This window comes from Ictidomys tridecemlineatus, chromosome 10 (assembly GCF_052094955.1).
Source record: "Ictidomys tridecemlineatus isolate mIctTri1 chromosome 10, mIctTri1.hap1, whole genome shotgun sequence".
Taxonomy (NCBI): domain Eukaryota; kingdom Metazoa; phylum Chordata; class Mammalia; order Rodentia; family Sciuridae; genus Ictidomys; species Ictidomys tridecemlineatus.
This window is the reverse complement of record NC_135486.1, coordinates 121,278,824-121,306,495: the sequence shown is the minus strand read 5'-3', so window position 1 is coordinate 121,306,495 and position 27,672 is coordinate 121,278,824. Positions and strand designations below refer to the sequence as shown.

At 51.3% G+C, this 27,672-nt stretch overlaps 1 protein-coding gene across 7 annotated transcripts in view; it reads right to left on the bottom strand.

Annotated features, from left to right (window-relative positions):
- The window catches only part of Auts2 (activator of transcription and developmental regulator AUTS2), a 1,065,696-nt gene that overhangs the window by 14,279 nt on the left and 1,023,745 nt on the right, over window positions 1–27,672 (bottom strand). For 3 of the 7 annotated variants that reach the window (XM_078023939.1, XM_078023943.1, XM_078023946.1), the window contains 7 exons: window positions 10,759–11,227; window positions 9,409–9,662; window positions 8,472–8,713; window positions 6,982–7,026; window positions 3,858–3,953; window positions 1,679–1,750; window positions 541–570 (listed from right to left, as the gene is read on the bottom strand). In XM_078023939.1, the coding sequence (XP_077880065.1) occupies window positions 541–570; window positions 1,679–1,750; window positions 3,858–3,953; window positions 6,982–7,026; window positions 8,472–8,713; window positions 9,409–9,662; window positions 10,759–11,227 (1,208 nt within the window). The remainder of the gene's footprint in view (window positions 1–540; window positions 571–1,678; window positions 1,751–3,857; window positions 3,954–6,981; window positions 7,027–8,471; window positions 8,714–9,408; window positions 9,663–10,758; window positions 11,228–27,672) is intronic. The other 4 variants (XM_078023942.1, XM_078023944.1, XM_078023941.1 and 1 more) reach the window with 3 other exon arrangements.

Here is a 27,672-nt window from a genome sequence, read left to right as displayed (position 1 = left end):
TGCCCATTGTCTACCACTCAGACAGGCATAGGGAAGTTGGCATTCACAGAGGGGCCATCTGCTGGCCAGGCACCAGACCTCAGGCCATTCTGCTTTAAACAAGACGTTAACAACCAATGCTCACAGTATCCTTTCCCACATCAAAGAAACAGGTCAAGTGGCTACAAAAGTCAATAGCACCTCGTGCTGAACCAGGGAGCCACAGCAGAGCACACCCATCCAGGTAAGTATGCATTTCCTGAAAGACACTGACTTCAGCCTGTTGCTCAAGTCTTCCTCCCTGAGATCCAATCAGACTTTCTACCATACCTGCTCACACCGGAATCGGACTCAGCTCTACCAGTTACATAAATAAGAAGCCCGTGGCATGGCTTCCTCCACTGCCCAAAGCAAAACAACTCAGTCACTTGCATCACACAGGACCTGAAAACCCAACCACCGTGCCACAGTCTGCTGGGTAGGCTGGCTACAGACTTGCGTTTCCAACCCACAGGGAGTCAAACAGAGGTTGCAAAACAGTGCTAGAAGAGGCTTTCTTACCCTTAACATAGGTCTGAAAGGATCTGTCAACTGTGAAGAGAAAATGACAACTTGGTTACATGCCTGTCACTCAAACAATTGCTCTAATTAACAAATTTGTAGTGCTTCATTAGGAGGGGAAATTAAAATGTTAGAATTTTACTTTTAAATGAAGCCCTTTTGGAGAATAATTAACCCATTTTCACACTATCAAAAGTGCCAAGTGTCCCCTCCCCCACTGACATCACCGTCGACAAGCCCCATACAAGTTTAATCAATAGCAGCGTGCCCTGGGCAGCCTGGCCCTGGTGCTGCCTAGCCTGAGGTTCCCGGGGGGCAGCCCTTCCACACCACACCGAGGGTGCGGGGGAGAGCAGGCTGAAGAGGCAAACTCAGGATCAATGCTGAGGGGACGCGTGGGCCAGCCTTTCTGCACCAAGAGTCACCTCGGGGGTAGCGGCTCTCGGGACCTTCAGCCCGAAAAGCTTCAGCCTGTCTACTTAGCTCCCGCCATCAGCTCCAGCTGCCCTTACCCAGGGAGGAGACGGCACTGGGATGGCAATCATTCTCTCACATTTACTATAAAGATAAATGACCATTGTCGAGACAAGATTGTACCTCCTGTGGAACTTCAAGTTCTTCTTTGGGAGTAGATGCAGTGTAGACCATTAATAAATGACATAACCAAAACATCATGGATATTTTACTCAGGTCTAGAGCACAGGGGATCCTGGCCACATTAAAAGCAGAGGGCCAGGGGAGCCATGGGGTCTGAGATGTCCTGACCTCGGGTAGCGGGTGGCAGGGCTGATGTCCAGCAGGAGAAGCACTCAGTGCTTGTCTATCCAGAGCACCCACAGCAACATAAGGACTTGCAGACAGAAAGGCTAGTCAAGTAGGAACTGGAGAAGCCACAGTGTCCACTTTCTAGCTCAGATCACAAGCCCGTCCCCCTCTTTTTGCTGGGAAGTCAGCCTTCAGGTGTCACTCACAGGGCAGGAGAGAGTGTCTTCCAGGAGGAACTGGCACTCTCTTGCACAGGTGGGAAGAGTCCCTTCCCTGAGAGCAGCTCTCTCAAAGGAGATAGGAGGGTCATGCACAGGACCTGTCCCCTGCACACACCCGGGTTACCTGAGACCAAGCCTGACTTGGCACGTACCCGCGGGTCCTTCTGAAGTAAAGTGTGTGGGACTGTCCCGGGCCGAGCAGCAACATCGATAGGGTTGGATGTCTACAAATTAATTAGACCACAGCTTAGGAAGCACAAAACACGGGACATGAAGCAAAACCTTTCCTCCTTCTAAATGAAGAAGTGAGACTTCATCTGTTTCATTCTAAATCACAGACTCATTTTTCTCAGTGAGCCCGTGAGCTTGTACAGGGCTGCTCCCTGTTTTCTCCAGCTCTCTGACCAGAGGCAGCTCTCTCCCATGCCATCTAAAGCAGAGAGGTGGCCTCCAGCACCTGTCACCACAGTGGAAGCCACAGGGACCAAACAGAGCAGCCACACTTGGAGAGGCTGGCCCGGACGCCTCCTTCCCAGGTGGCCCAGCTCTGGCTGGCCGCCTCTCTGCCCCCTCCAGACGTTCCAGGAGATGCTCAAGTGAACACTGCCATCGTTTGCAGTGTCAGGTGCTTCTCATCAGAAGAGCTGACAGCACTGCGCAGACATTAAGCCAACGCTCCACGTTTTAACTGGCAGACAATAACAAGAAAATTACACTCAGTAATGACTCATTAGCGGTGGTGGAAATGGGACAAGAGAACCCAACATAGGGACCACACAGACGCAGTATCAAATTCTGCCTGTGTCTCCCCTATCCTACCTCCCTTCTTACACACCACTCATAATATTAACCTATCTGTAGGCTTTTGTCCTTTGAATGAACAACAACCAAAAGCCTACTTCGGGCACAGTCATTATGGTCTTGTGGGAGAAGGATTTTAAAACTATGTAACACCAGTTATTTAGGAAATCACAACCTCCAGGACACCCTCCCCCCAACACACACACCAGAAGTTAACTCGTGTGGAAAAGGAGCTCAAGTTCAGGCACCAGGCTCGCCTCCCTGGTGAAGGGGGAAGGAATGAAAGGAAAGCAATCAGCTGCGGCACAACCAACAATTAAGCTGGAGTTGTTAACAGCCTGATTTGCATACATATGAAGAACTCCACTAATGAACTGCAATCTACATATTCAATCAGGAAGGTGGCCTGGAAAGGCCTATTTCCACACCAGCAGAGGCTCTCTCCTGCCCAGATGCAGTTTTCTGTGTGATTGGATAATTGTGAGTGAGGGAAATAGTCTAATTTATTAAATGACCTACCAGTCTGTTTGGGGATGCACTAGAGATTTGTCCCAACCTAGAAGGGACGGACCAGGGTCCGAGGGAGCAGTAAAGAGCAGGCTCGGGGAAGGAGTTGAAGACCGCCTTCTTCGATCTCCAGATAGGAGGCACTTGGCTGAGCCACTGTAGAGCCCTCTGCACGTGTGACCTCGCATGTCAGGGGCACTCATTGCAAGGGGACGACGAGGCCTGGAGGGCAGCCACCCCACCCCAGGGCCTCTGTCCTCCTCTCCAGGTATAATAATCTTGGGCAAAACAGCAGGTGCCCATCCTGGGAGGCTGGCCCCACCCTGGTGCTCACCTCAGAAATGGGATGGAGAGAAAAAGAAAACCACATACCACAGAAAACCTCGCCTGAAAAATGTGAGAATGTTTTGCAACTAGAAGATGCGTCACTTTGGTAAGAGAGTAAAATGGGCTGCAGTTGATTTTAAACATGCATATCCTGAAAGTCCCTCTCAAAAATGTTTGTGACCTTGGCAGTTTGAATGCTGAGAGCCAGCGGTAGGAGAAGCACAGAACCAGGAGGCCATAGATTCGGCCTCCGCTCCAGCAGACCCGCCTGCCCAGCTGGGGCTGCGGAGGACAGGGCGGGCCAGGAGGGGAATCTCCCGGATACAACAACACAGACTGCTGCACCCCTGGGACTTCAGTCCAGCCTCTTCCTTGGAAAACTGACAGGCCCAGCTTCCCATCTCTGCCTCAAAAGTCAGCTGGGCTCAGAGGTCATGGGTCCCTGGACAGAAGCCCATGCTCATGGTGGCATCTTCCACAGGGGACAGAGAAGCTCAGCTGAGATCACGTGGGAGTACCAACTGAAGCCTCAATTTTTGCTGAGGCTTAAAACTAAATGGACTAGAAGAAAATCCTCTCACTCTAATCCCCGGGTCACTTAGGATCTGAGAAGTCAGTCACTGTGCAGGAAGAAGGGGCAGACCCCCTCGTGCCCAGCAAGACACACCCCTGGGGTCTTCCCTGTGCCCTCCTTACCTTGGGCTGAAATGCTCCTTGTAGTGAACCAAAAGGGCCCGTGGGTGGGATCATGGGGGGGATGCCCGACACTGCAGGAGGGTAGGAGTGGAAGAGCTGCGGCCAGAGACGAGAGGAGAAAACGGCTTTAGTCGAAGACAGGTGACATGTTCACATTCCCCTCCCACAGAAAGACACCAACAGGAGCGAGCCAGGCAATTCAGCCAGGTGCCACTAGTGAAGAACCAGGATGGGGAGGGTGATCACACAGATGCGCACGAATGTCTGATTTAAAAGTAGTTCAGAATCAATCAGCCAACAAATGGTGTCCCAGATGAGAACGCCATTAGAAAGGGAGCTTTCTAATTATTAATTGGTGAATCACAATCGAGCCCTAAATGGGTAGAGGTTTCAATGCATATCCAAACCAGGAGGGATGCTGGGCCGATAAAATGCCCAGAAAAATCACAAGTTAATTAGAAAAAAGAAAAAGGAAAGAAAAAGAAGCAGTTCCTCATGAGTGCCAGGATTTTATACCATTAAAACTCAATTAGTGCTTTTAGATTTTTAATAGTTTGAGGAAATGAGAACATATTCACAATCCTTGCTTCATTAGGTTGTTCTAGAAGTGGCAGTTCCAGAGGACAATTTAATTCTCTCATCTAAAATGATGACAAATATTTGTGGAAGGGTAAAATAAAATGACTCAGTTTAAACTTTAAATAGAGCTGCCAGTTCTCCTAAAAGGTAGATTACAGAAGCCTGGGAATATTATCCCATGTAACAAATAACATGTGGGGCTCCCCCAGGACTGCTGGGCCCGCACGCAGAGCTCAGAGCCATTCTCGATGTCAGCTCTCCTGGAACTTGGAGCTCTTTGGGATTAACACAAGGCCCTGATTCTTAGGGCCTGCTTTGAATCATGTCTGCTGCTCAATAGACAAGCTCACTGGAGGTCATGAAAGCCAAGCTGTTGATGTGTGAGTCTGACCACCTGATGACAGGAAAAGCATGATTTTGAGTGAAAAATATAAATTTTCTTGACTCATTAGCATGCAAAGGACATAACTGGAGGAAAAATGTACAGCAATACTGGGAGATGATGTGAGCACATCTTTCCTGCCTTTGGAAATTGTATTACCTCTGAGGTTCTACACCTCTGGGTCCGTTCACTTTGACCAAACCATCATGTGGATATTTAAGTGACACACCAACTCACAGTTGTGTCACATGTCACAGTATGACAATGCACCTTCCCAATAAGGCCCTCACACCAGCTTCTCTGGCAGGGACTGAGACCCACACGTCTCTTTCAGGCCGACTCCAGTTGCTCTCTCCAGTGGTGCATAGAGGTTTCAGACTCACTGGTCCTGAACTGAACCCACTTACACAGGGATTGTGCAAGGGTGCCCCCTTCAGAACTCCTTTCAAGTCCAAGACTGGGTTTTAGATTCTTGAGCACGGCCTCTGCCATCCGCCTGTAGTGTCCTGATCCCAAGGCAAGAGGGACTAAGCACTTCCTATATCACCCTGTAACTGGCCGTGTAAGGACCCCCCAGGGCCCTGTAGGAAGGAAGTGGAGTGACCAACACCGTCCACCAGAAACTTGTCCAGGTGGGCAGTTCCCTTCACGTTCACAGTGAAACCCAATGCTCTTCCCACTTCCTTTGCTCTGTCCCACTGCTGACCACTAGAAAATAAATATAGCTGAAGACTGTCCCGGCTGGAGAACCAGAGGTCGTGGACACTTTCCAAAGTCCAGACCCCTAGGCAGCCTCGCCAGCACCAGCCTAGGCATCTCCATGGAGTGTGCCCACGGAGCACGGAGCGTGGCTTCAGGCTGCCAACCTGAGCCGCCTCCTGGGCACACTGAGCTCCACAGAAACCATTCTGTGAGCTGGTCCCTCATTAAATCAGCAAGACACAGAGCAAGGCAAAGTGGCACCACTCATGGGCAGGTCCCAAGAGGGACCCAGGCCTCCTGGGTCCTGAATGTCCATCTGAAAACCTTTCTGCATCAGTGCTGAGCAACACAGGTGGCCCACGTGGTGGATGCAAGGCCCTCATATGCACCTTTCCTTACTGAAGAGGCCTCACGTCACTTCTGAGTGGCTCCAGAGTAAGTGATTCTTAATTGATTTCTAATATTTCCTAGTCTTGATTTCTCAGCTATGCTCTTGACTAATAAAGTGCCTAATTATCTATTTAAAGTATGAATGAATTCAGTCTTTGCTGATCTGCTGAGCAACATTTCCACCAAAATGAGAACACAATCTAAGAATCAAAATGGGAATAGCTGTAAATGATGAATCAACATGGCTACAAGTAATTATGACTTTTCCTTTTTTCTGGATTCACTTACAAATTAAAAAGAAAAGAAAAGAAAAAAAACCATTGAGCAAATAAACTTGCAAATTTTCAGATAAAAATGATGCAGTATTCACCCCATAATCAAAATATCACAATCAAGTATTCAAGGTCTTTGTATAGAGAAGCTCTTGTCTTCTACATCAATGGTCATATAACGGGTTGGTACCAATTTAAGTTCTGGAATGTATACTTAAGATTGCATAAAACTGCATCTTTTAAGCAATGAAGAATTGAGCTTAAGGAGAAAAGGTGCATTCGTTTTAATGTTAAGGCTTTCTTTAATTAAACAATATTTTAATTGTGAAATGAAAATACACTCAGGAGAACAGTATCAACCATGTGGAAGAGGGTTCTGTATTTAGTCTCAAGTAAATAAAAATGTACTTTTTGAAGAGTTATGAGTCAAAAGAATGAGGGACTTTGTTCAGAGGGAACAGTCAGGCTGAGGTCCCTCTGTGGCTGGCTTTTCGCCTGTGGCTGAGGTCCTGTGGCCTCGGGCTCTGCTGCAGCAAGGGCTGCAAAGCTTACACCCCCAGGCAGGGCAGGTTCTGGCTCCCAGGGGGCTGTCCTGGCTGTGCTTATGATCTTTTGACTCTGAAGATGATACTGCATCTTTACCAAAAGCAAGACGCCACAAAAGCAAGCATCCACAGGGACGAGTAGCAGCGGGCACACTGTCGCGGTGACGGGAAGGCCGCTGGCCGTGTAATGACTAGGGGAGAGCGCACGCACGGAAAGCAGGCACATTCAACGTGTAGCAGGGAATGCAACTCACACTGTGCCGGTAGAAGGGGTCAACTTTTGTAGGGTATTTGTCAAACTGTAAAGGGATCAAAGCAAAAACTAGTTACTTCATCTGCCTTTGGTTCACTGTTCAGTGGAGGCAGCCTACAGCTTCTGTGTCACTGAGACATCACCAGACCCTGCAACCTCACTGGATAGGAGCCACCTGAGCTCCTGAGCCTCTGGCAACCCCGAGTCCAGTCTGCCCATGCGGCGCGGTGTCTCGGGCCCTGGACGCCTGGTGGTTCCTCTCTTTCTACTCTGCGCTCAGAGGCTGACACAGTGAACACCCAAACTGGAGAGGACAGGCACCTCCAGATCCATCCAGAGAGCCGAGCATGGGGCTTGGCCTCCCAGGGTCCCTCCACTTGGTCTTCTCCTTGCCAGAAGAACTGCAGATCTGCCATTCTCTGAAGTCCATGCCACCCACACAGAGCACTTGGGCTGGGTCTTCTGAACCCATCAGGAGGACTCATCACCCCTGCCCTCATGCCTGTCTTCCTCCAGGATGTTAAGACCTCAGATTGACTCACTGGTGGACCAGCTCACACAGGCCAGCATGATATTTTCTTAAACCATTAGGCCCTTAAACACATGGCTGTTGGCCAGGGCTCAGTGGTGGGCTCGCCTAGCACAAATGAGGCACTGGGTTTGATCCTCAGCACCACATAGAAAACAAATAAATAAATTAAAGGTATTGTGTCCAGCTACAACTAAAAAGGAATTTAAACAAATAAATAACTGCTGGGAAATGCAGTTCTTTCAGGAAAAAAAGACACAGAACTTGCTATAGGACTTTTTTTTTGGGGGGGGGCGGGGGTGGTGGGATGGTGAAAAGGCCTCATCTTTAATATTCCCCTAAATAAAACTTGTAGAACAAACTTTAAAAATATATGTTAAGAAAAGTAAGTTGAGCCAGTGGGTGAGAAGGCGTAGAGGTGGATGAGAGGACCCTCCGTGAATTCCCATCTGCTCTCCTGGGGCCTGATGGATTCTCCTCTTCAGGGTTTCAACCAGGCCCTTCTCTAAACACTGGACATAAGTGACAACTGAGGTAGAACTCTGCTAGGGCATTTAAAGATTTCAAGAAGCCTGTCTGAGACCACCCGTTTCAGTTCCCAGTTCCCTGGGTACATGGCAATGCCCACACACCTCCAGGCTCAGGGCTCAGCCTCTGAATGTCACCCCACACAGGGCAGGCAGCTGGCCCCAGTGGCTGTTCCTCCACTTGTCCCCTCCCTCCTGGTGCTGTGAGCACCTGTGCGTCAGCACCTGGTTCACACTGCTGTTGGGCCGTGATGCCAGGTGCCCAGAGAAGGAAGGCCACTAGCAGGTGGACCCAGCACTGGCAAATGCGTGCAGCGGGCACCTGGGTAAAGGCGCAGGACACTGCCCCTCAAAGGCCGCCTGGCCTCAGGGCCCACGCCCGCGCCAGCCCCACCCTCCTGCACACAGAAGAGAGTGGGCTCTACTTATCCTCACATTTCTGCCTGGGGTACGCACCATGGGAGGTGCTGGCGTCGGCATGATGGCGGTGGGCGGGATGGCGTGGGGGAAGGGTGTGAAGGTGTGCTGGTGCGTGTGCTGGTGCGTGTGCTGGTGCTGGTGCTGGTGCTGGTGGAACTCGGTCCGCAGGTAGGGCGGGGGGCCCAGGGAGGCCCCTCGGTCCGCGCTCTGAGAGGCCAGAAAACGCGTGTTCAGTTCCTGCCGCAAGATGTCTTGCTCTGGAAAAGAAGAGGGAGATGTTGGCACCTTTTCCTTCGGAACAGGACATCTGAGTGCTTTAACATGGAGGGTGCAGGGCTGAGGACCCAGCCCCTGGGGCCTTGGACAGAGGGGACAACCTCAGGCCTGCCATAGCCTGGGGCTGCTCTCAACTAACACCTGGGCCTGGGGACCAGCTGCACAGCCCAGCAGGTCAGTTCCCCATCCACACGACTGGGATGGCCCTCTGGCCTCCTTGGGTCATTTGGAGGTGGGGGTAACAGGGGGGACGCCTGCCAGCCATGAACGCAGCAGTCTCCCCGGCTGGCCTCAGGGCAGACACATAGCGACAAAGAGCAGTACTGGGACCCTGGCCCGCGACACAGGTGAGGGGAGAAGGACCCCATCTCCCACCAGGTCATCCCTAAATTCTGGGATGCATCATCATAAAAGTGCATCTCTTCTTCCCAGGAAGGTGGATGCCCTCAGGCCAGGCCCACGCCCCAGGACGCGGCCTGAGATGCTAGAGAGAAGCAGGCATGGGCCTGGCAGGCTGTGGCCACTCTGCTGAGCCAGGGTGCCTGCCGGGCCTCACCCCTCAGGCCTCCTTTCCCACACCCCCCTCCCAGGGCATGGTTGTTTAAGTGCACTCGGCCTGGCGATGAGGGATGGCAGGGACAGCAGTGAGGTCCCGGCGCCCACCCGGCCATCCTACCTGAGTAAGTGCTCCCGGCAGGGTGTCCGGGGACCTGCAGACTCCCTGATGTCAGCGGTGGTGGCGGAGGCAAAGCAGTGGGCGGGGCAAACATATTGGGGTGATGCGCGTGAGCAGGGGCCTGGAGGGCGGGGGTGAAGCTGTGCAGGGGGCTGTGGCTGGGCAGGGAGAGGGGAAACGGGGAGGCCGAGGGGTGGTGGGAGAGGTGCGAGGCGGCGGGCTGAGTCTTGGCCGGAGTGCTGCTCCTGCTGCTGCTGTGGAGCAAAGGGAGAAACAGGCACAGGTGAGCATCTGCGTCCCCACTGCCCTCCCTCTGCTGGGCCTCTCTCTCCCCACCACACAGCCCGGCAGAGACCACTGCCCAGCGCCATGCACAGGGCTGTCCAGGCAGTTCTCTGCTGAGATAGCCCCCATTGCTCCTGTGGCCCGGCCTGCCCTGCTCTGTCTCCTGCCGCCCCCACCCTCCTCGCCACACTTCCTGCAAAGCAGCCAAGGAACAAAACGGAACAGAACCACCACGTGGGTCGCCCCTGTCTGCTACCGTAACCCCAGGACCACAGGAAGTGGTGGGCCAGGTCTTGTGCCACAAGAGTGGCCCGGGTTAGGAGCTGGCCCAGCCCTGGGAGGAACCTGCCTGCTTAGGTCTGTTCTTTACCTGTCCCTGACCCCACCAGGCTTCTAAAAGGAAAACAATAACAAGCACAAGTCTCAAGAGCCCACAGGGCTCAGGGTCACCCTGGACGGCCCCTCATAGACCAACCAGGAGGACCTGGCTCTCCCCACTGGTTTCTTCTCGGACTCACAAATGAGGAAGCAAATCCCACTAAAAAAAATGCTCAACCCAGCACCGGTCTCAGTCTCCTGGGCCTGAGGAGACAACCCACCCGCGACAACCCTTCTCTCCTCTGAGTTTCCACCTTCAGGGCCCTCAGAGGCACCTTGGCCTCCACTCCCTGGCGCACACCTTCAACCGCTTCTTCTTCTTCTTTCATCTTTTGAGATGGGGTCTTTCTATGTGCCCTAGGCTGGTCTCCAGCTCCTGGGTTCAAGCCGCCCTCCGGCCTCAGGAGCTGGGACTATAGGCGCATGGCATAGGCCTGGCCACCTGTTGGGTAAGCACCTCTTCTTCCTGCCTCTGACCTCCAGGAGAACCTGGATAGTTCATTCCTGTGTAGTGTCAACGGCCAACCCAACCGGCTTTCATCCAACAGCCCCTGTCCCTATCTCCTCGCCTCCCAGAGAAAACAAGGACAGTTCTCAATCAGGCCACCCATCTCCTAGGAAGCCCTCACCCAGACTCTCTGACCATCCAGCAAAGGTGGCCAGTGGGCAGAGAGCAGGTTGGCTCACCTTAAACTGTTGAGGCTCAGGCTGCTGCTGTAGGCTGACAGGGGCTGGGGCAGGCCCTGGGATGAGGGGTGGGCCTGCACAGCAGGAAGGTGCTGGTGGAGCAGCTGAGTGGGGGATGGTGGCCTGGGTGGCCGCTGCACCTGAGGCTGTGGGGCGGGCTGCAGTGGGGCCTCCGGGGGGCCCTGCGGCGGCTGCGTACTTGGAGGAAGGGCTGTTGGTGGGGCCTCTGTGCGTGGCACCAAGTCAGGGTCCGGAGAAGGGGCTCGGAGCTGGGGCTCCGCCTGGGGCTGGGGCAGCGGCTGCGGGACCTGAGGGCAGGGGTCCTTAAGCACCACAGGCTCAAAGGCAGGCTCTTTGCAACAGTCTTGGCTCTTCTCCTGGCTTCTCTCTAGACCTGATATTTTGGGGACAATCGGCCCTGCATCCTGGCTGTCATGTTCAGGCAGCGCGCCAACACCTAACTCCGAATCTGTATGGGGGAGAGCAAAGAGAAGACACAGAATGACACAGGAGCATGGCACCAGGGGAGCGAGCTCCAGCCTGCAGGCACAGCCAGCAGCCACCTACCACCCTTCCTGGGAAGAAGGGTGCGCTGGCTGGGGATCCCACAGCTGGTGGTCTGCAAACCAGGGCTCCCTGTCCCCAGTCTTTGCAAAGCCTTTCTGAAGCACACTTAGGAAATTATAGCCCACAAGTTGATTTTTCCCTTTAAAAACAAATACAGTTCCTGAATGAGAAGTGTTTTCAATAGTGAATGAAGCAAATGTTACTTAACAACAAACAGATGTTTCTTATTGGCCTTTCCCCCTCCCCCTTTGCATTGTGACCGAGGAGGCGCACTTGACATTCTTAGAGCAACAAGTTCTTGTTCAGCAAGTGCCAAACTTCCAGGAAAAAGTCAGGCCTCCTGATGTGCCCCAGCCAGCCCAGGGACATCTGAGATCAAACATGCAAACGCAAATTTAAATCAAGCGTGCCACAGTTACACTCACCAGGCCTTCAGAAATGCCCCTGCACCATGGGATGCTGAGACTTAACTGGATGTAAAATTTAAGTAGAATTCTTCAATTGTGGGGAAAGAATAGAAAATAGACGCTCCCGTATAAACTTAAAAAATAAGCTTCCCTCCTAAGGTCAAAGGGCCTAAGTGCCATAACTACTATGATGTCATTGTTGATTATCCCAGAAGCCGAATTCCATAAAATTCTCAAAACAGAATAATGAAAGACCAATAATTACATATCAAGGCATAGCCCAATTTGGAGTAAATTTGTAGGCATCTGGCAGGGGGAGATCACCTCGACTCCATTTTTGTGCTAAAAAAGATGCATTCTTTCTTTACTACAGTTCAGAAACAGGAAAAGCACAGCTTGCAATACTTTCTGAAATGAGGGCAACTTTGCAAACCTCCTCTTCCACATCTCTCGCCACCATGAAAAGCATGTGCCACTCACGCAATCTCTCAGTTCCTGCTTACACACTCGTGTGTACACACACAGTTTGCATTAGAGCAAGCCATCATCTTTGGTGTTCGTTTGGTAAGCAGTTCAAACCTGAATCATGCACCAAAGCAGAAATAAGCCCTGGTTCATAAGCGAGGCACCTCCGGGGCTGTGGTGGACGTGGCCAGCTTCAGGCCAACGTGCTGCCTAGGTACAAGGGGACAGGGCATCTCGTGAGGCCTGAGGACAAATGACTACACTGGTGACCTCTGGGTATCTTATTTCTGCCCAGTGCTGTTTTGAGAACCTTTATAGATGATTTCTGCTTACAATGAAGCCAAAACTTTGTGGGTCCCCAGAACTGGACCAAGCTCCCTGGTGAGGCCGGGGAGAAGTGGCTGCAGGGGATCCTGCAGGGCCTTTATCTTAGAAGTGGGAGCCAGGGTCTGGCCTGCCCTCTCTGTGCCTTTTCTTTCATCTCTCACAAATTTCCTGAATTTTTCTTTCACAAAAACAGGGTTATTAGTCTGGTTGAGGAGAGAAAGCTCCAGGAGCATGGAAATCCAGAGAGTACATGCCAACTGAGAGAGGCTGGGCATGTGCCGGGGCTCTTCCCTCACCTATGCCAATTGATGGGCACAGTCCCCAGCACTGGCAGGAACCCATCTGCATGCTTCTGCACTATTCCCTTCTCCTTGGACTAGGATGGTGAAGAATCAATCAATATTCTCTATTTTGGTACGTTTATATCCAAATTCCTCTAAAAATTAATGTTGAAATAAATCTGCTCACAACAACAAGACTTCCTTTCCAAAAGACACCCTTTAAATACACTTATGCTGGTAAGGAACATACTAGGGACAGCCACCAAGCTCAATGTCGCCAAGTCTGCAGAAGGCACATGTCCTGCAGGCGTGGCCTCCTCTCCTGTTGCCCCATGTCTAATCCCAGCCTGAACACCCCTGGAAAGTAAGGTGTGGTACCAAGAGCATGGCAGTCGCTGCCGCCCTGGACGAGCAAGGAGGGAAATAGGAAGCCTGAGCCTCTCCAAAGAACCACACCAGTCTGTCCCAGCCAGCTCTGGGGAAGTACTAAAGGAACCCAGGAGCACAAAACTTTAAAAGGAGACCAGCCAGGAGGCTGTCCTGGCTCAGCCCCCACTTGAGCAGGTGTGCCAATCACCCAGGGAGGGTCTCGTGAAGGTGCAGACTCCAGCCCAGCAGCTCTGGGTGGGGCTCCAATTCCTGAACTGCCTGCCATCTCACAGGTGATGCTGCTGACCCTTGGACCACACTGGGAATCCAACCCTCTGTTGTCAAATGGAATGAGCCCAGAGAAGTGAGAAGTTGCTGGCTGGAGGTCACCTTGCTGTTTGATAGATCAGAAGTTTTGGGTTCTGATCTTAACTCTGTCCACCAAATGCCTGTTCTCCAGTCTACACTGTGTGGTCCTTGGAAAGCAAAAGCCCCCAAACAAAGCAGATAATGGCAAATCCCTGACTTAGTTAAAATATTTAAATAAACCAGCCACTGCAAAGGGCAAAGAAAGCTACAGGGAATTATGGCAACACCATACTTTAGCTACACCTGAAAGCCACCATCAACCCACCTCTGGTACTGTGACCTGTAGGCAGGGCACCCACAGGTGGAGAGCTGGAAAGAACGCTGGTGGCTGAAACAGTTCTATGCATCCTCATTTACACAGGCCTCTTTAGGCACAGATTAGGCACCATGCATCTTTGTGGCTAATCAGTAATGCATTTTCTCTTCCTTTCAATTATTCAATAAATGGATCTTACCCGTTAAGGTTTTCCATCTTGACAATTTGTCTTACTATGCTTCTCTAAAATTGGCAGGAACACATTTTAAAATCATTTTATATTGCACTATGTGCTTTGAATTTGCCAAAGGATGAGATTTGCTGGGGTTGGAGAAATATTCAAATTGACGAGTGTTATTTAAATGTTGTATTCATTACATTTTGGGATTGGGGTTAAGCAACCTCCCTTCTTGCAATTATAAGAATAAAACATCGTGGCTTATAATAAAAGATGCAAATAAAAGTTATACTCCATTGTGTATGGTAAAAAGGGCATTTACTGCATGTAAAGTATAGATTGATGAACTTGACTCAATAAATTTTTTAAAAATCTAATGGAGGATTAGAAAAAAAAGTGTTTGATTTTGATACAGATTTGATACAAGTGCCCTGAGTAATTGGACCCTGACCCCTCCCGCCCCCCCGCACAGTACTGAGGATTGAACCCAGGGCCTTGGGCATGCTAGGCAAGCACTCTCCCACTGAGCTGCAGCCCCCACCCCATGTCAAAATTTTGAGATAGGTCTTGTTAAATTGCCCAGGCTGGCCTTGATTTTGCAATCCTCCTGCCTCAGGCTTCTAAGTACTGGGAAGATAGAGATGTATCACCATGCCAGGAAATGGACCTTATTTTGTACCTCCTCAGTACAATGCAAACCCCATAATCTCTGGAGGGCAATTTGGAAACATTTAGTACAAGAACAAATAGGGTTCCCTTGTCTTGGTGGGTATACAAGGATTTAGATACAATGAAATTCAGATACAATGAAACAACATCGTAGTTTAAGGTGTAAGTTTGGAAATGCCCCAAATGAGATCACTGGTAGATTCATACCATGGAAAAATTTGCAGCTTAAAAAAAAAAAAAAATGCTTCGTGTACCATGTATAGCACATGCTGTCTTTGTAGAAACTGGAAAAATTAATGTGTGTGTATTTATGTATAATTGTATTATTATAGCTAGGAACTGGATAGTGGGGGGGACATTTTGCTTTATTGTATAAAAAAATAAAGAAGCAAAAAAAATTGGGGGGTGGGTAGGGTATCAAGGACTGAATTTAGGGGCACTCAACTGCTGAGCCACATCCCCAGCCTTCTTTCATATTTTATTTAGAGACGGGGTCTCACTGAGTTGCTTAGTGCCTCGATTTTCTGAGGCTGACTTTAAACTTAGGATCCTCCTGCCTAAACCTCCCAAGCTACTGGGATTACTAAAGGCATGTGCCACTGTGCCCAGAGAAAATTTTTAATGAATTTGAAAATAAAATGAATTTTGTGAAAAAATAAATCACTAAAAACTGAATAAAATAAACCCAACCATAAAAATAAACTAAGTACTAAATAATCAACACTGACCTATGAACAAATCATTCCTAAGAGTTGAATGAAAAATCAACACAAAGTAATTTTTTTGCAGGGTTTCAACACTTACTGAATTTTCCATGAATGCAACTACTATACTTTGCCACATCTGGGACTTCACCAGAAGTTGTTCACTCTTAGGAAAAACCATGATATCAACACAAGGCTGCTTCTGGGGACTAACTGCCACCACCAGGTGGCCGTGGTTGTAGCGGCCACGTTTACATGTCCTTCTCCACCATGAGCAAGCATTTATGTTGTTATGAATGACTTCCATTTACTTCTCCTTTATATTTCATTAGGGACTTACTTACATTTTGAATTATGTGTACAGATGGGTGTATCAACTGTGTGTCATCCCAGCCAGTGAGATACGAGCATGTGTGACCAAATGCTAACCACAGGCACTGTGCACCACAGGCTCTAGGTCTGGGAGGCCTGGTGGTGTGTCCGTCCATGATGAGCCACACACTTCTCCACGCACAAGCACAGTCACTGCCTCACGAGGCAATGGACGTGGATTCTGGCAGGTGAAGCGCTACTGCAGTCCAGCACATAGTAGAGGCGCAGCGTCCCCAACCACTGCCAGGAGGTACGAACGACATGGGGTACCTTGGACAAAAGTGACCGCCAAGAAAAATACAGCACACTGTTCTTGTTCTGGATATGGTCTCAGAATGAAAACCATCTCTATAAATGCACACGTGAACATGCGAAGTGGAAAAACATACTCGAAATGTTAACCAAATCCCATATCCAGGAAGAGACCACCAACTGTACCTCATGGACCTGTACTTTTCTTAACTCCCTAAATTTTCTGTAATGAACATATATTATTACTATGAAAGAAAAAAAGATACTCATGATGGAGTTCATGGATAATACACCACCATTATCAAGAGAATTGTCTCCACTATTGCATGGATTAAAACAAAAAAGCAAAGCAATAAAACCACGTCAAGAGACCAAATAAATATTTTCCTCTCAGAAATGAAGACAGAACATGACACGGTGCTCCCCGCTTGTCCTCACCATTTCTCACTGGTGCTAATCAGCAGGTATACTGGAACAGGAAGGAAACAGAAGGAAGCAGCAGCAAGAGAGGCCTCTCAAGGCATAGCCTCTACACCTGTGTCCCCTACCTGTCTTTACACTTGGCTGTGAAGTCCTAAGAGGGCTATGTCCCTGCCAGGTCATTACTGTAGTAAACCTGAATAAGCCTCAAAGATATTAAGAAAACCAGTAGCTATCAGGCAAAGTATCCACCCACCCATTCATCTACTCACCCATCCACCCATCAATCCATCCACCTATCCATCCATCAATCCATCCACCCATCCATCCCCCTGTCCATCCATCCAGTCATCCATCGTCCACTCACCCAACTACCCACCCAAACACACTCATCCACTCCCCCATCTATCCAACCATCCATCCACTCACCCAATCTCTACCTATCTGAATGTCTGCTCCATATATCCAAGAAATGGACACATGCTATTTGTCATTACTCCATCTTCTAATTAACTTCTCTACTTGAATAAATGACAGAGCTTCTGAGACCTCGCCACACAGGACTGAAGATTGTGGCCAAATAAGTAATCCAGACTTCAACTTAAATCTTTAAAAAAAAAAAAAAGTTTTAATCGTAGGGGGACACAATAACCCTTATTTTATTTTTACGAGGTATCGAGGATCAAACCCAGGGCCTCATATGTACTAGGCAAGCGCTCTACCACTGAGCCCCAGCCCCAGCCCCTCCGGACTTCAACTTAAGTGGGAACATTGTTAAAGAACAAATGTTCCGCACTGAGAACCCCAGGCCCTTGCAGAAGCATCAAATTTCTGTGAATCAACATTCAGTTCTTTCAAGTTACCAGTAAGGCTCACAGTTTAAATCCTGTTGCTAGTCTATTCTGTCACCTCAGAGGTAACCTCTTCTTAAGCAAATGCTGCCTGTTTTGTACACCTATTAACCCAAGCTGCGTTGATGTTCGCAATGCTAGAATCCCTCCGTTCAGAGTTCTGCCATCTCCAGAACTCCACAATGCACAATGTTTCAGGGAGAGTGTCCACCTTCTGGAACATACGTGTCTCTTTATTTTCCTCCTCCTCTCCCTCTTTTCTTCAAATCATTAAACAGAGACCAGTTTGTTCCATTAGCAGATTCAATTACTCGAACGAATGACAGGATGACACTTGGTCTTGCAGCTCTGCTTCTTGGCCACTGAAACTGTACAAATAAATTGAGGAAAACCTACTGTTTGTTCAAGGCAAATTAATTTCCAAACACTGCAGGAGTGGGAGATCAGGGGAATGATGGGTGCTTGGCAGGGCTCAAAGAGATTGCATTTCGTGCTTGTCGTGTTGTGTAAACATTAATTACCATCCGGGAGGCTGAGCCAGGCCTCAAGTCGGCATCACAAACCTCTGAAGGCCTCTAGGGTTCCTATTAAAAGCAAAATCCTAAAAGGGGGAAAATAGCCAGTGTATCTGGCAAAACACCAGCAGCCCATTGGGAGGACTGGGAAACCCGAAGGTCAGAGGCCTCTGTGTCACCTGGGAGGCTCCAGGCGTCCTCATCGCCCTCATCAGACTGATCCAGGGTGGGGGTATCTGGCGGGATTACAGGAAAAGCCATCCGCTGCAGCCAACGTGCTCCAACTTGTTTCAAGTGTGTTCCTCCTAAACCCACAGCCAACAGCGCCAGCCCCGCGCATGCCCAGGCCCATCCATCACAGTCCTGACGGGAGGCTGGAGGCCACCAACAGCCTCAGCGCACAGAGGGCAGAGTCCCTGGGGGGAACCCAGCTGGTAAGCATTTTGTTTCTCCTGAAGTCGGTCTTCAGTGTGGGGGTGGGTGGGGCAAGGAAAGGACCCCAGCAGGCAGAGGTCTGCTGTGGGGTAGGAAGGGAGCCTTCATGAGTAAGTCAGAGTCTGCTGTGTCAAGGTCACACCCAATCCTCCTGCTTGTCATTCCACAGGAAGAGACTAACCAGTATTAAGTCACTTCCTCCCAGAGGGCACAGAGACCCAGGAGAGGGCCTTGACTTTGATCTCTGGGGACAGAGGGCATGGAGACCCAGGAGAGGGCCCTGTCCTAGAGCTCTGAGGACAGAGGGCACAAAGACCCAGCAGAGAGCCCTGGAGCAGCAGGGATGGAGAGTCGTGTGTACTTGTGTGGCTCGGGGAGTAGTCAGATGAGCAAAGCTGATGCTGCCATCCTTATTTTACTATCTGGTTGGTACCCGGGCACTCCCATCTGCACATCCCAGGACCAGCCCCAGTCAGCATCAGCTGATCTTGTGACGGGTATGGAAAGACCTCAGGTGAGAGGTCAGGTTTGGAGGATGAACCTGCAGCCACTGAGGGCACCAGAAACACCGCTCAGGGGACACCCAGCTGGGTCTTCCGGGCAGGTCACTCCCCAGTCCCTCCATGTGTCAGTGGCACAGCCAGCCTAAACACCAATGTGGGCTCCACAGCTATGGGGTGCTGCTCTGCCCAGCTGCAGGCCCCCAGCAGGCACAGGCACCAGAAGGACTGCTACCTCAGGTGTGTGTCTAGGCTGCAGATGCACCCTCCTGGCCATGCCTTCCTTACTAGAGACAGCAGTGAGAGGAGCCCCGTGCTTAGGCCGGGAACTTTCCAAGAGGTGGGACTAAGGCACTGACAGTGAGATGTCTGCTTAAGACAGACAGCCATCCTGGCACCTGACCGTCCCCTTTCCTAGCCTCCCTCCAGCAGCTGTCAGGCTCATGGAGAGGGGTTTAGATCTGATGCCTTCCCCACTGTCCAGCTGTGCCCTCAACTTCTACATCTGGCCAGAGGGGCAGCGAGGCCCCTTGGTGTAATGTGCCCACATCACCTCATCTGCTGATGCAATGAACGTCACACGACCCTCTGTATGGCTGTGTCTGCGATCCACAGGGCTGAGAGTATGGCGTAGTGACAGAGCAGCCTGGCAAAGGACTGGCTCCACGTCACCCCTGTTTCCAAATCTGAGCCTCACCAAGCTGATTTTCTCAAGGACAAACATGAAGCCAACAACAGCAAAGGCCTCTCCCCATGCTGTCTCAACCGCCTTCCTGCACTGCCAGGCCTGGCTCCCTCTCAGCTGGCTTTGGGCACCTTTGAGACAATCAATTTCTGGAGGGCCCAGAAATGCAAGGATTTCTGAACTTTGAGTGGGTCCCAGGTGCTGGGCCCTGCTGTCCTTCTGCCCCCTCTGCAGGCGGCACTATGATGGGCCAGGGGTTAAGTGGTCACTGAGGCTCACTACCTCACTACCCAAGCCTGCAACCACACACACATTTTATTCCTCTAAAATAAAGCCGCTCTGCAGTCAGCAGTACCGTGCACCTACTTCTTTCCCCTCAAGAGCACCCACCCAGCAGGGTCCTGGTATTAAAAGGAAGGTACCAGTTGTTCCACGAGGAAGGAGTGAAGGTCCTCCTGCTCTGGAGGGAGGAGGGAGGTACTCCAGGCATTCAGGACAGGGGGCCACTCAAGCCCAGCGCCCTCTGTGCTCAGGGCTCATCTGAGCTACAGAGGGCCCATCCCCACAAGAAGCGCGAGTTCCTTTGTTGTTTGTGTTCCACAAGTTCACACAGCGGCCACCTGGATTGTGCACAGGAGGCGGTGGCTCTGTCAGAACTTTACCAAGGCCCCTAAAAGCAATCGTGTTTCCCAGGGTGGCCCCTGTACTGTTCTCAGCCTACCTGGCTGTGTGTGCCCTGACAGCATGCACATAAGCCTGTCTGTGCTCCTGAGGACAGATGACACAACCCTCCCCAGCCTGTTCACACAACCTGCTCGGCCATGGGACCTGGCTGCTGCCAACTCCTGCAATCTGCCTGGCCAGCTCGTGGGATTACCACAGAAGCCGAGATCGGACCCCTAAGAGTTGATTTTCCTTTCATGGAGTCTTTGAGTCTTAGGAAAAGAAGGAGAAGAAAAAAGAGGACTTTGGCAGTTTCACCAAATTCTGACCTTCATGGCCCCCAACTGTCTGCCCTGTATGGCTCCATGGTGCTGGGCAGCCTCACTACCCTGTGTGGCCTGCAGAGCAGCTGGAGGTCACTCTGCAGCTTGGGACCAAGGCAATATGCACTACTCTCCAGCAGCTTCTTGCTCGCAAAGTGCCTCTCTACAGCACTCCTGGGTGAGCAGGAGCCTGGCGAGCCCCTCTGCACGGCGCCATCCACAAGGCCCCCACCTCTGAGCCTCTCAGCCCACCACAGATCCAGGTAGGTTCTCCAGGGGTGCCTTAGGTACACGAGGGCAGGGGCCGGTGTCCTTCAGGAACAGGGGCTGCCCTGGCACCGCACATGTTGGAGGAAGGCAGCACAGTGGGCTCTTGCTCCTGGTGCTGTCCCCACCAGGGCTCCACTGATGGAGCACTCACAATGGAGGACAGGGAGCTAGAAGTCTTGACTCAGGTGCAGCCTGAGTCACTGTTAGGGACCTGGTGGTCCCACAAAGAGGAGGAAGTAGATTTCCTGTGACCCACAGCAGGGACAGAACCAGGACCAAAGGTCATACACTGTAGAAGAACTTTCTATTCTGGCCTGAAATGATGGGGCTGCCCAACAGGGCCTCAGGCTGCCCTTCAGTGAAGTGAGGAGAAAGCTAGACAACTGATTCTGATTCTGATCAGTGGATCCTGAGTCACTGATGGATCCTGGGGTTTTGGATTCAGGGAGTGGGAGGGGGCTGGGCCAGATGCCTCTGAGATGTTGGCAGTGTCCATGGGAGGCCTGCCGCATTTTCCCTTCTGGGACTCAGTCTTGTACAGGACCTCACCTGCGGCCTGCAGACACCACATCTCGATTGGCAAAAATGTGATGAGTGCTACATCTTAGTTATGAATTAGGAATCCCTGTGCCAAATGACCTGAAATACAATGAACTGCAGTGGAACAGTAGAAACAGACCCACCTCCTGCCCAGCCATGGCGCTGGTGAAGCTGGGAGAGGTCTCTTTGGGGTGATGGTGGGTGCCCCTGTGCTGTCCCCTGAAAGGAGAGTGCCAACCCTAACATAGATTCTTGATAAGGAACTCCTGTTACCTTTGTAGAAAAGTGAAATCTCCTGCCATCATTCCATTTGCCATTGTTTGATCTCATTATCCCTATTTATTGAAAAAAAGGGAAAATATTCAAATACAAACTCCAAACGCTCCACGTCTCTAGGGTGCAAGGAGCAACCGACTAAAGCTGCTACCTGACAAGTAGCTGCAACACCTTAAGGCCACAAGTCAGTGTCTAGAGATATGCAGGGGCATTCTGCCCACCCATGGATGAGACTGCTATAAGCCAGAAAACCCAGAGAAGCTGCTTCTGCCCAGTGGCCATCTGGCAGGGAAATGCCGTGGATGCACCTCACAACCATCCTAGCTCAGCTGCAAATATCTAAACTGGATTTTCAGAGAGGCTTCCAAAAACAAAGGCCAGAAGGCCACATGGTGGGTCTGGTCTTCACTACCTGAGGACCGTTCCCTGGCCTGGCTCTCCTTGTCTCCTCAGGCTCAACAGGACTGACATCAAGCCCACCTTCCCCAGTCCAGCTGTGACGTCTGTCCCCATAGGATCCACCTCATCACCCTGCACTGGTTCCTGTGTAAATCACTGCTTATTCGAAGCTTTTAAAAACAAATAAATAGTGGTTCCAGAATCTACTGTCCCCCAGCAGCTCCAGTGAGCTTTTAAATGTCAGATGAGCTGTCAGCCCCAGTTTAAAACTCCCCAGAGGCATCTCACCTACCCAGACCCAGGGACACCCGGACCAACCCCAACCTTCCAGGTCCTGCCCGGCCACCACAGCCCCTGCTACCCAGTGCCCCCACTACAATTGTTCCACCCTAGACACTGGTGGCCCCCACAGGCCCTTACCTCAATGTTTCCAAGTGGTCAATTATCACGTGAAATCATCTTACTGTAAAACAGTAAGCAAATAATAAAAAAATAACAAAAAAAATCTCACTCCTATTTGTATTTTAATACATAACTTTTTTGAGGAAGGATCTCTTTAAATCTTTGCATCTATTTCAATTTTGAAATCAGTGCCTTCTGTAGAGTGAGCGCTTGATAGTTGATTTAACTATATAATAATCAATTTACAAAAATTTAAGCAAGTTTCTTTATAACTGCAATTCAAAAGAAAGAAAAAAAATCACCATAATGAGAAAAATACTCAATAAACAATTACACATTAAGCCAGAAAAATCATGTCTCTTTGGAGTCATTTCCATAATTGGACATTATACTGCAATAAAATAATAGTATATAATACAAGCAAATGCAAAATAATTGGATGCCATTATGAAGTTTAAGGATCCATTTTCCATATATAATAAAACTAATGTTCTACTTTGAATCATAAAGGATTTAATAGCACGGTTATTTTTGTATTACAAAAAAAAAAAAGTAGGGCAATCAAAAGCACAGGATGTTAAGAGAGCTCTATTAATGATGAGAGGTAGGCAGCATCTCTTTAGGTGAAGGCCGGGGTCTGCAAGCTGGGCCACGTCTGAGACTCATGAGGACAAACACACTTTAATGCGTTGGGGAAAAAGGCAACAGTCACATGCAGGTGTCCAAAGAGCTTTATTTCTAACCTTCTGGAGCATTCTACTAGGTTTAAATCCAGAAACGTGATACAGAGGCAAGTGCCATCCACGGATAACTCACTTATGGGAAACCAAAATAAAAGTGTGTTTTAAATTAGCCTCAGAGAACCGCTGCATCTACACAGCAAAATTCCACCACAGTGAGATGCCAAGGAGCAGCATTTCCAGAGAGACCGCTGGAGGGGATGCCGGGAAGGCCAAGGTCAAGCACCAGGCATGGAGGAGGGAAAGGTGGGCCTTGTCCCAACACAGGGACAATCTCCAAGTTCAACGGGAACACTCAGGGCCCACTGTAGGACCAGAGACTGGATCTATGGCAGGAGGCCTTCTCTAAGAACGCGGGTAGAAAGAACTGCCAATTAGAAATCTAACCGTCGGGTCACACTAACCTGAAGGGCGCTGAAAGCCAGCACCGTGACGTGTAGAGGCAGTGTAGAGGCAGTCCTGCCGCCATAGGCCCTCACACAGGAGACCTCTGGGGACTCCTCCCAGTGAGGCTCCTGGGCCAGGCACATGGGTCCCAAGGATGGCAGCTCCTCCCAGCCCCCAGGAGCTAAAGGCCGGCCTACTGCTCCCAGGCATGCAAATCTGCACTGGCCGCTATCTAGTCCACACGCCTGCTCTTGGAACTGCCTCCCAGGGAAGACACCAAGGAGGGCTTTGATCTGGAAGCAGAACTGAAGGACATTCTGAAATCCTGACCCTAAAGACAGGAGGAGATGGCCCAGAAAAGAGAGGATAAAACAGGGTACTGAGGCAATGTCCCCAACTAGGGACATGCTGGCCACAACCTTGTGGTATTAGAGGTTCACTAAGCAGAGGTCCACTAAGCAGGAAAGGACGCCACGTGCCCAACATTTCAAAAGGACCACTTCTAAATGGGGACACTGCTGACGTCTTCAGACTCCCAATTACTCAGATCTGGATTATCTTCCCAACAACCTCACTTAGACCACAGGCTCCGTTCAAATGTCCCTGAGGAAAAATAAAACCTGCCTCCCAGGGACAGGTTGTGGACTCAAGTAGTCCCCCAAAGTGAATCTAGTTTGCAACGGTTGGGGTTAAGTTAGATGGCAGCTGGACGGAGGGTCGGGCACGGGCACTCTCCCATGTGCGTACTCTTGAGGAGCGCTGCATGGACACTAGGTGTTCTCACCTCGTGACGTGGGGCTGTGAGGCAGAGTGCCATTGCACAGTGTCCACAGAGTGCACTGCCTGTGGTGAGCACGGCCGTCTTTCCTGCTAATCGAAAACCAGGTGCTCAAAATGCACTAGTTTATTTCCTCACAAAAAAGTGTGGGATGCCTGTTCACCCAGCTTTCCGCCACCCTTCCCAGCCTTCTGAAGTGCCATCCAAACTCTTTGCTTCAAGTTCTGTCCACTGGACATGACTGTTCCTCCCAGGCAAAACCCGCGGAGGGGCAGGTCAGGTTCATGCTTTCCTACCACTCTGCTCTGGGGCTGGGGCCACAGAGGCAAGGAAACGTGACCCACCACCTGGGAAAGAGCTCACCCTGCCCAGAGCAAGGGGTCTCCTCCTGAAGACAGTGCCACCCACAGCGGGGACAGGGTGCCGCTCCCGGAGCCCAGGGCATCTCGGAGCACCAGGACACACCATGCTGCTGGCCCTGATAAGGACCCAGGGCTTCGCAGCACTGTCTGAGAAAAAGCCCTCAGCAGCATCTGGGTCTGTGTAGAACACGGCACCGAGAAACCCACCATGGGCAGCGGCTGGGCAGCAAAGCTGAGGGGGAAGGTGGGTCCCTCCCTGAGCACACGGCGGGCACCCACAGCCTCTGACGGTCCCAAGGTGACCTGATACGTGCATTTAGATTCTGGTTCTGGCTCTGCCACCTGTCCACTTGACAAAGCCACCCTGCCACCTCCCAGGGGTGTCTTCATGGAGACCAGAAAGAAAGCTGGCCTCCTGATTCCTGGGGCCCCTCTAGGTCCCAGGGTCTGTGAGTCCACTGGCACCTCAGTTTGTGAGAGCTGCCCAGAGGCGAGAGCTCTCTGGAGGGTGTCCCGGGCGCTCAGGCGCAGGCCTGTGTCCACCTTCTAAGACTGTCAAGTCGCACACAGGTAGACCAGGAGATGGACCTCATGCCAGAGCAGACGCTGGTGGACTCAAGCCTCCTCTGCACCCCGAGCCCAAGCAGACACCTCAGACGCCACGGCTCCAGCTCCACCCGGCAGAGTGTGAGAATCTGCTCAATGTAATGAGAGACCCTCAGCATCCATCCTCCTGGCCGGTCAGGACCTGAGAAATGACCACATGCGCCACTTCTGACCCCTGAACACGCCTTCCCATCCCCCTGAGCATGGGGCAGCGTGATGTATGCATTCTCGTGACCCCAGGGCCTGGGGAGCCCCTGTGACACAGAGCGCTCCACTGGCCAAGTGACAACAGGAACAAGCAGCAGGGCGCGCACCTGCCTCGAATGTGCCCTTGATATAGGTGCCTGAACCCAGGCAACTCAGCTCTGGTCCTCGGGAGCCCATGCCACCTCCATGACGGTTCCCAGGTGACACTTACCCCTGTGTGCTGTGTGAACGGGCCTCGGGCTCCCTCAGGCAAATCCATGTGTGCCACAGCCTTTCGCTAGTTCCCAGCTGGGTGGTGAGGGCAGAGCCCAGCTGCTCTCTCTGCGAGGTGCTACCCTGCACTTCATGACAGTGACCCCCACAAGTGACCCAGTGACCCTGTGTGCACCGTGCCCTGTGTGCACGTGATGTGCCACCAAAAGTCACCTTAACAAACTGCCCCTGAAGCCAGGTGAGCCCGTGATGCAGTAACCGCATCTTGCAACAGTGTCTAAGAAGTCAGTACTACCTGATCTGCAGTGGGATGCAAGGGGCATCCGGGCACCTTCCTCAACTGCTAAGCCACACTGAGCACAAGTGTTTTTGACTCTTTCATTCCAGAGTGAACTGAGGACTTAGGACAGCTAATGCTGTAAAGAGGACAGCAGAGACGACAGCGAGGGGCCTGACCACAGTCCTGGCGGGTCTCCTGCCCGTGGTGGAGAGACAAACAGCCACACTGTAGGAAGCTAGACCTCCAAGAGTCCCTTCTGCAGCCTGGGAGGAGGAAGGACCAACCTCAGTGGCAGCTGTGAATCCCAAGCTCAGCAAGCTCATGGGTTAGGGGCAGGGGGTGCGGGTCACCTGCGCAGCGTCCCCAGAACCCAAGGCCTCTGGAAGCTTGTGGCCTGGGCCTCCTGGCCCCCTCTGAGCAGCATTTGGATCCACTTTGCAGTGAGCACCAACCAGTCAAGAGCTGCACAAATGCCAGCAGGGTGTCCTCATGAAAACACACGACCAAGGAAATGGGGTGACAGGTCCGCATTGCCCTCCACTGGGCCAACGGGGTTCTGCACGCCTGCTTCTAAAAAGCCTGTACACAAACCCTGGGATCTCGCAGCACCACCAGGAGACAAAGCCTGCCCCATGGCAGTGGCTGAAGGAAGGCACAGGAAGGGCAGGGAACTCTACCGTCCCCAGCACTGCAAGGCCTGTCCCTGGAAACAAGAGGACTTGTATTACAAAGTCCAAAGGGAACACAAGCTGGGAAGCAATGTTAGCCCAACATGAAGACTTTTCTAACAGTGAGAGCTGCCCAGAGGCGAGAGCTCTCTGGAGGGTGTCCCGGGCACTCAGGCGCAGGCCTATGTCCACCTCCGACAGTGGCTGAGTGCCGCTCGCCTTCAGATCGCTCCACCTGGGGGCCCTGGTTCTTCCCGGGTAAGGACTGGCTTCGTGGGCCAGGGGTGCAGCTCAGGGGTAGGTGTGCAAGGGGCTGTGGGACCTGGGACCAGCACTCAAACAACACAGAGACCAAAACCAAACTCATGATCGACCGTATGTGACCAGACCACTGCTCATTGGGTACCGGACCCCTCCCCCTTTTGTGAGACAGAATCTTTGCCGAGGGGAAACCTGGAGGGAGCACAAAAGGACTCACAGGTCATCTGTCAGCCATGGTGTTCCTGCACAATGCCCACCAGCCCAAGACTGCCCATACCCTCTCCCAGGACCCCACAGGACCCCTCGGAGGCATGGGCCTCCCATTCCAGGCAGTCTGGCTGCCATTCTGAAAGGAGTCTGGTGCTCTCAAGACCGGAGCTGCTCTGGGAGGAAGAACCACTTGGTAGCCAACAGGTAAAGACAGACCTGGGCTGCTCCTGGGCTGAGATGTGTGGTCAGAGGTCCCCAAGGCTGGCGTGTGGAGAGAACGACACTGTGTTCTAGCAGCACCAGTGTTTGCTAGGGCTTAGAGAGGGGTCCCCCAAGCCCATGTGCCAAAGGCTTGGTCCTCAGCTTGGCACTACTGGAAGGTGGGAATCTTTAAGAGGGGCTTATGGGGGGTTTAGGTCATCAGAACATAGCCTGGAGGGGGTCTGCCTGCCACCGGACTAAAAGCAACAGAGCCAACTGGCCATGGGCTGGAAACTCCGACTGTGAGCCAAATAAACCTTCCTTCTCCTTAGGTTACCATCTTCTCAGGAGAGTGACCTGCACAAGAGGTGAGCATGGGGGGAGGGGGAGCTGAATATGCTGTATATTCCACGAGCCTTAAAAATGTGGAAAAGACATTTTAAACGGCATTAGCTTCTTTTTTTTACCCGAACCAAGTCTTTCTATTGTGTTCAAGACTAGAAAAC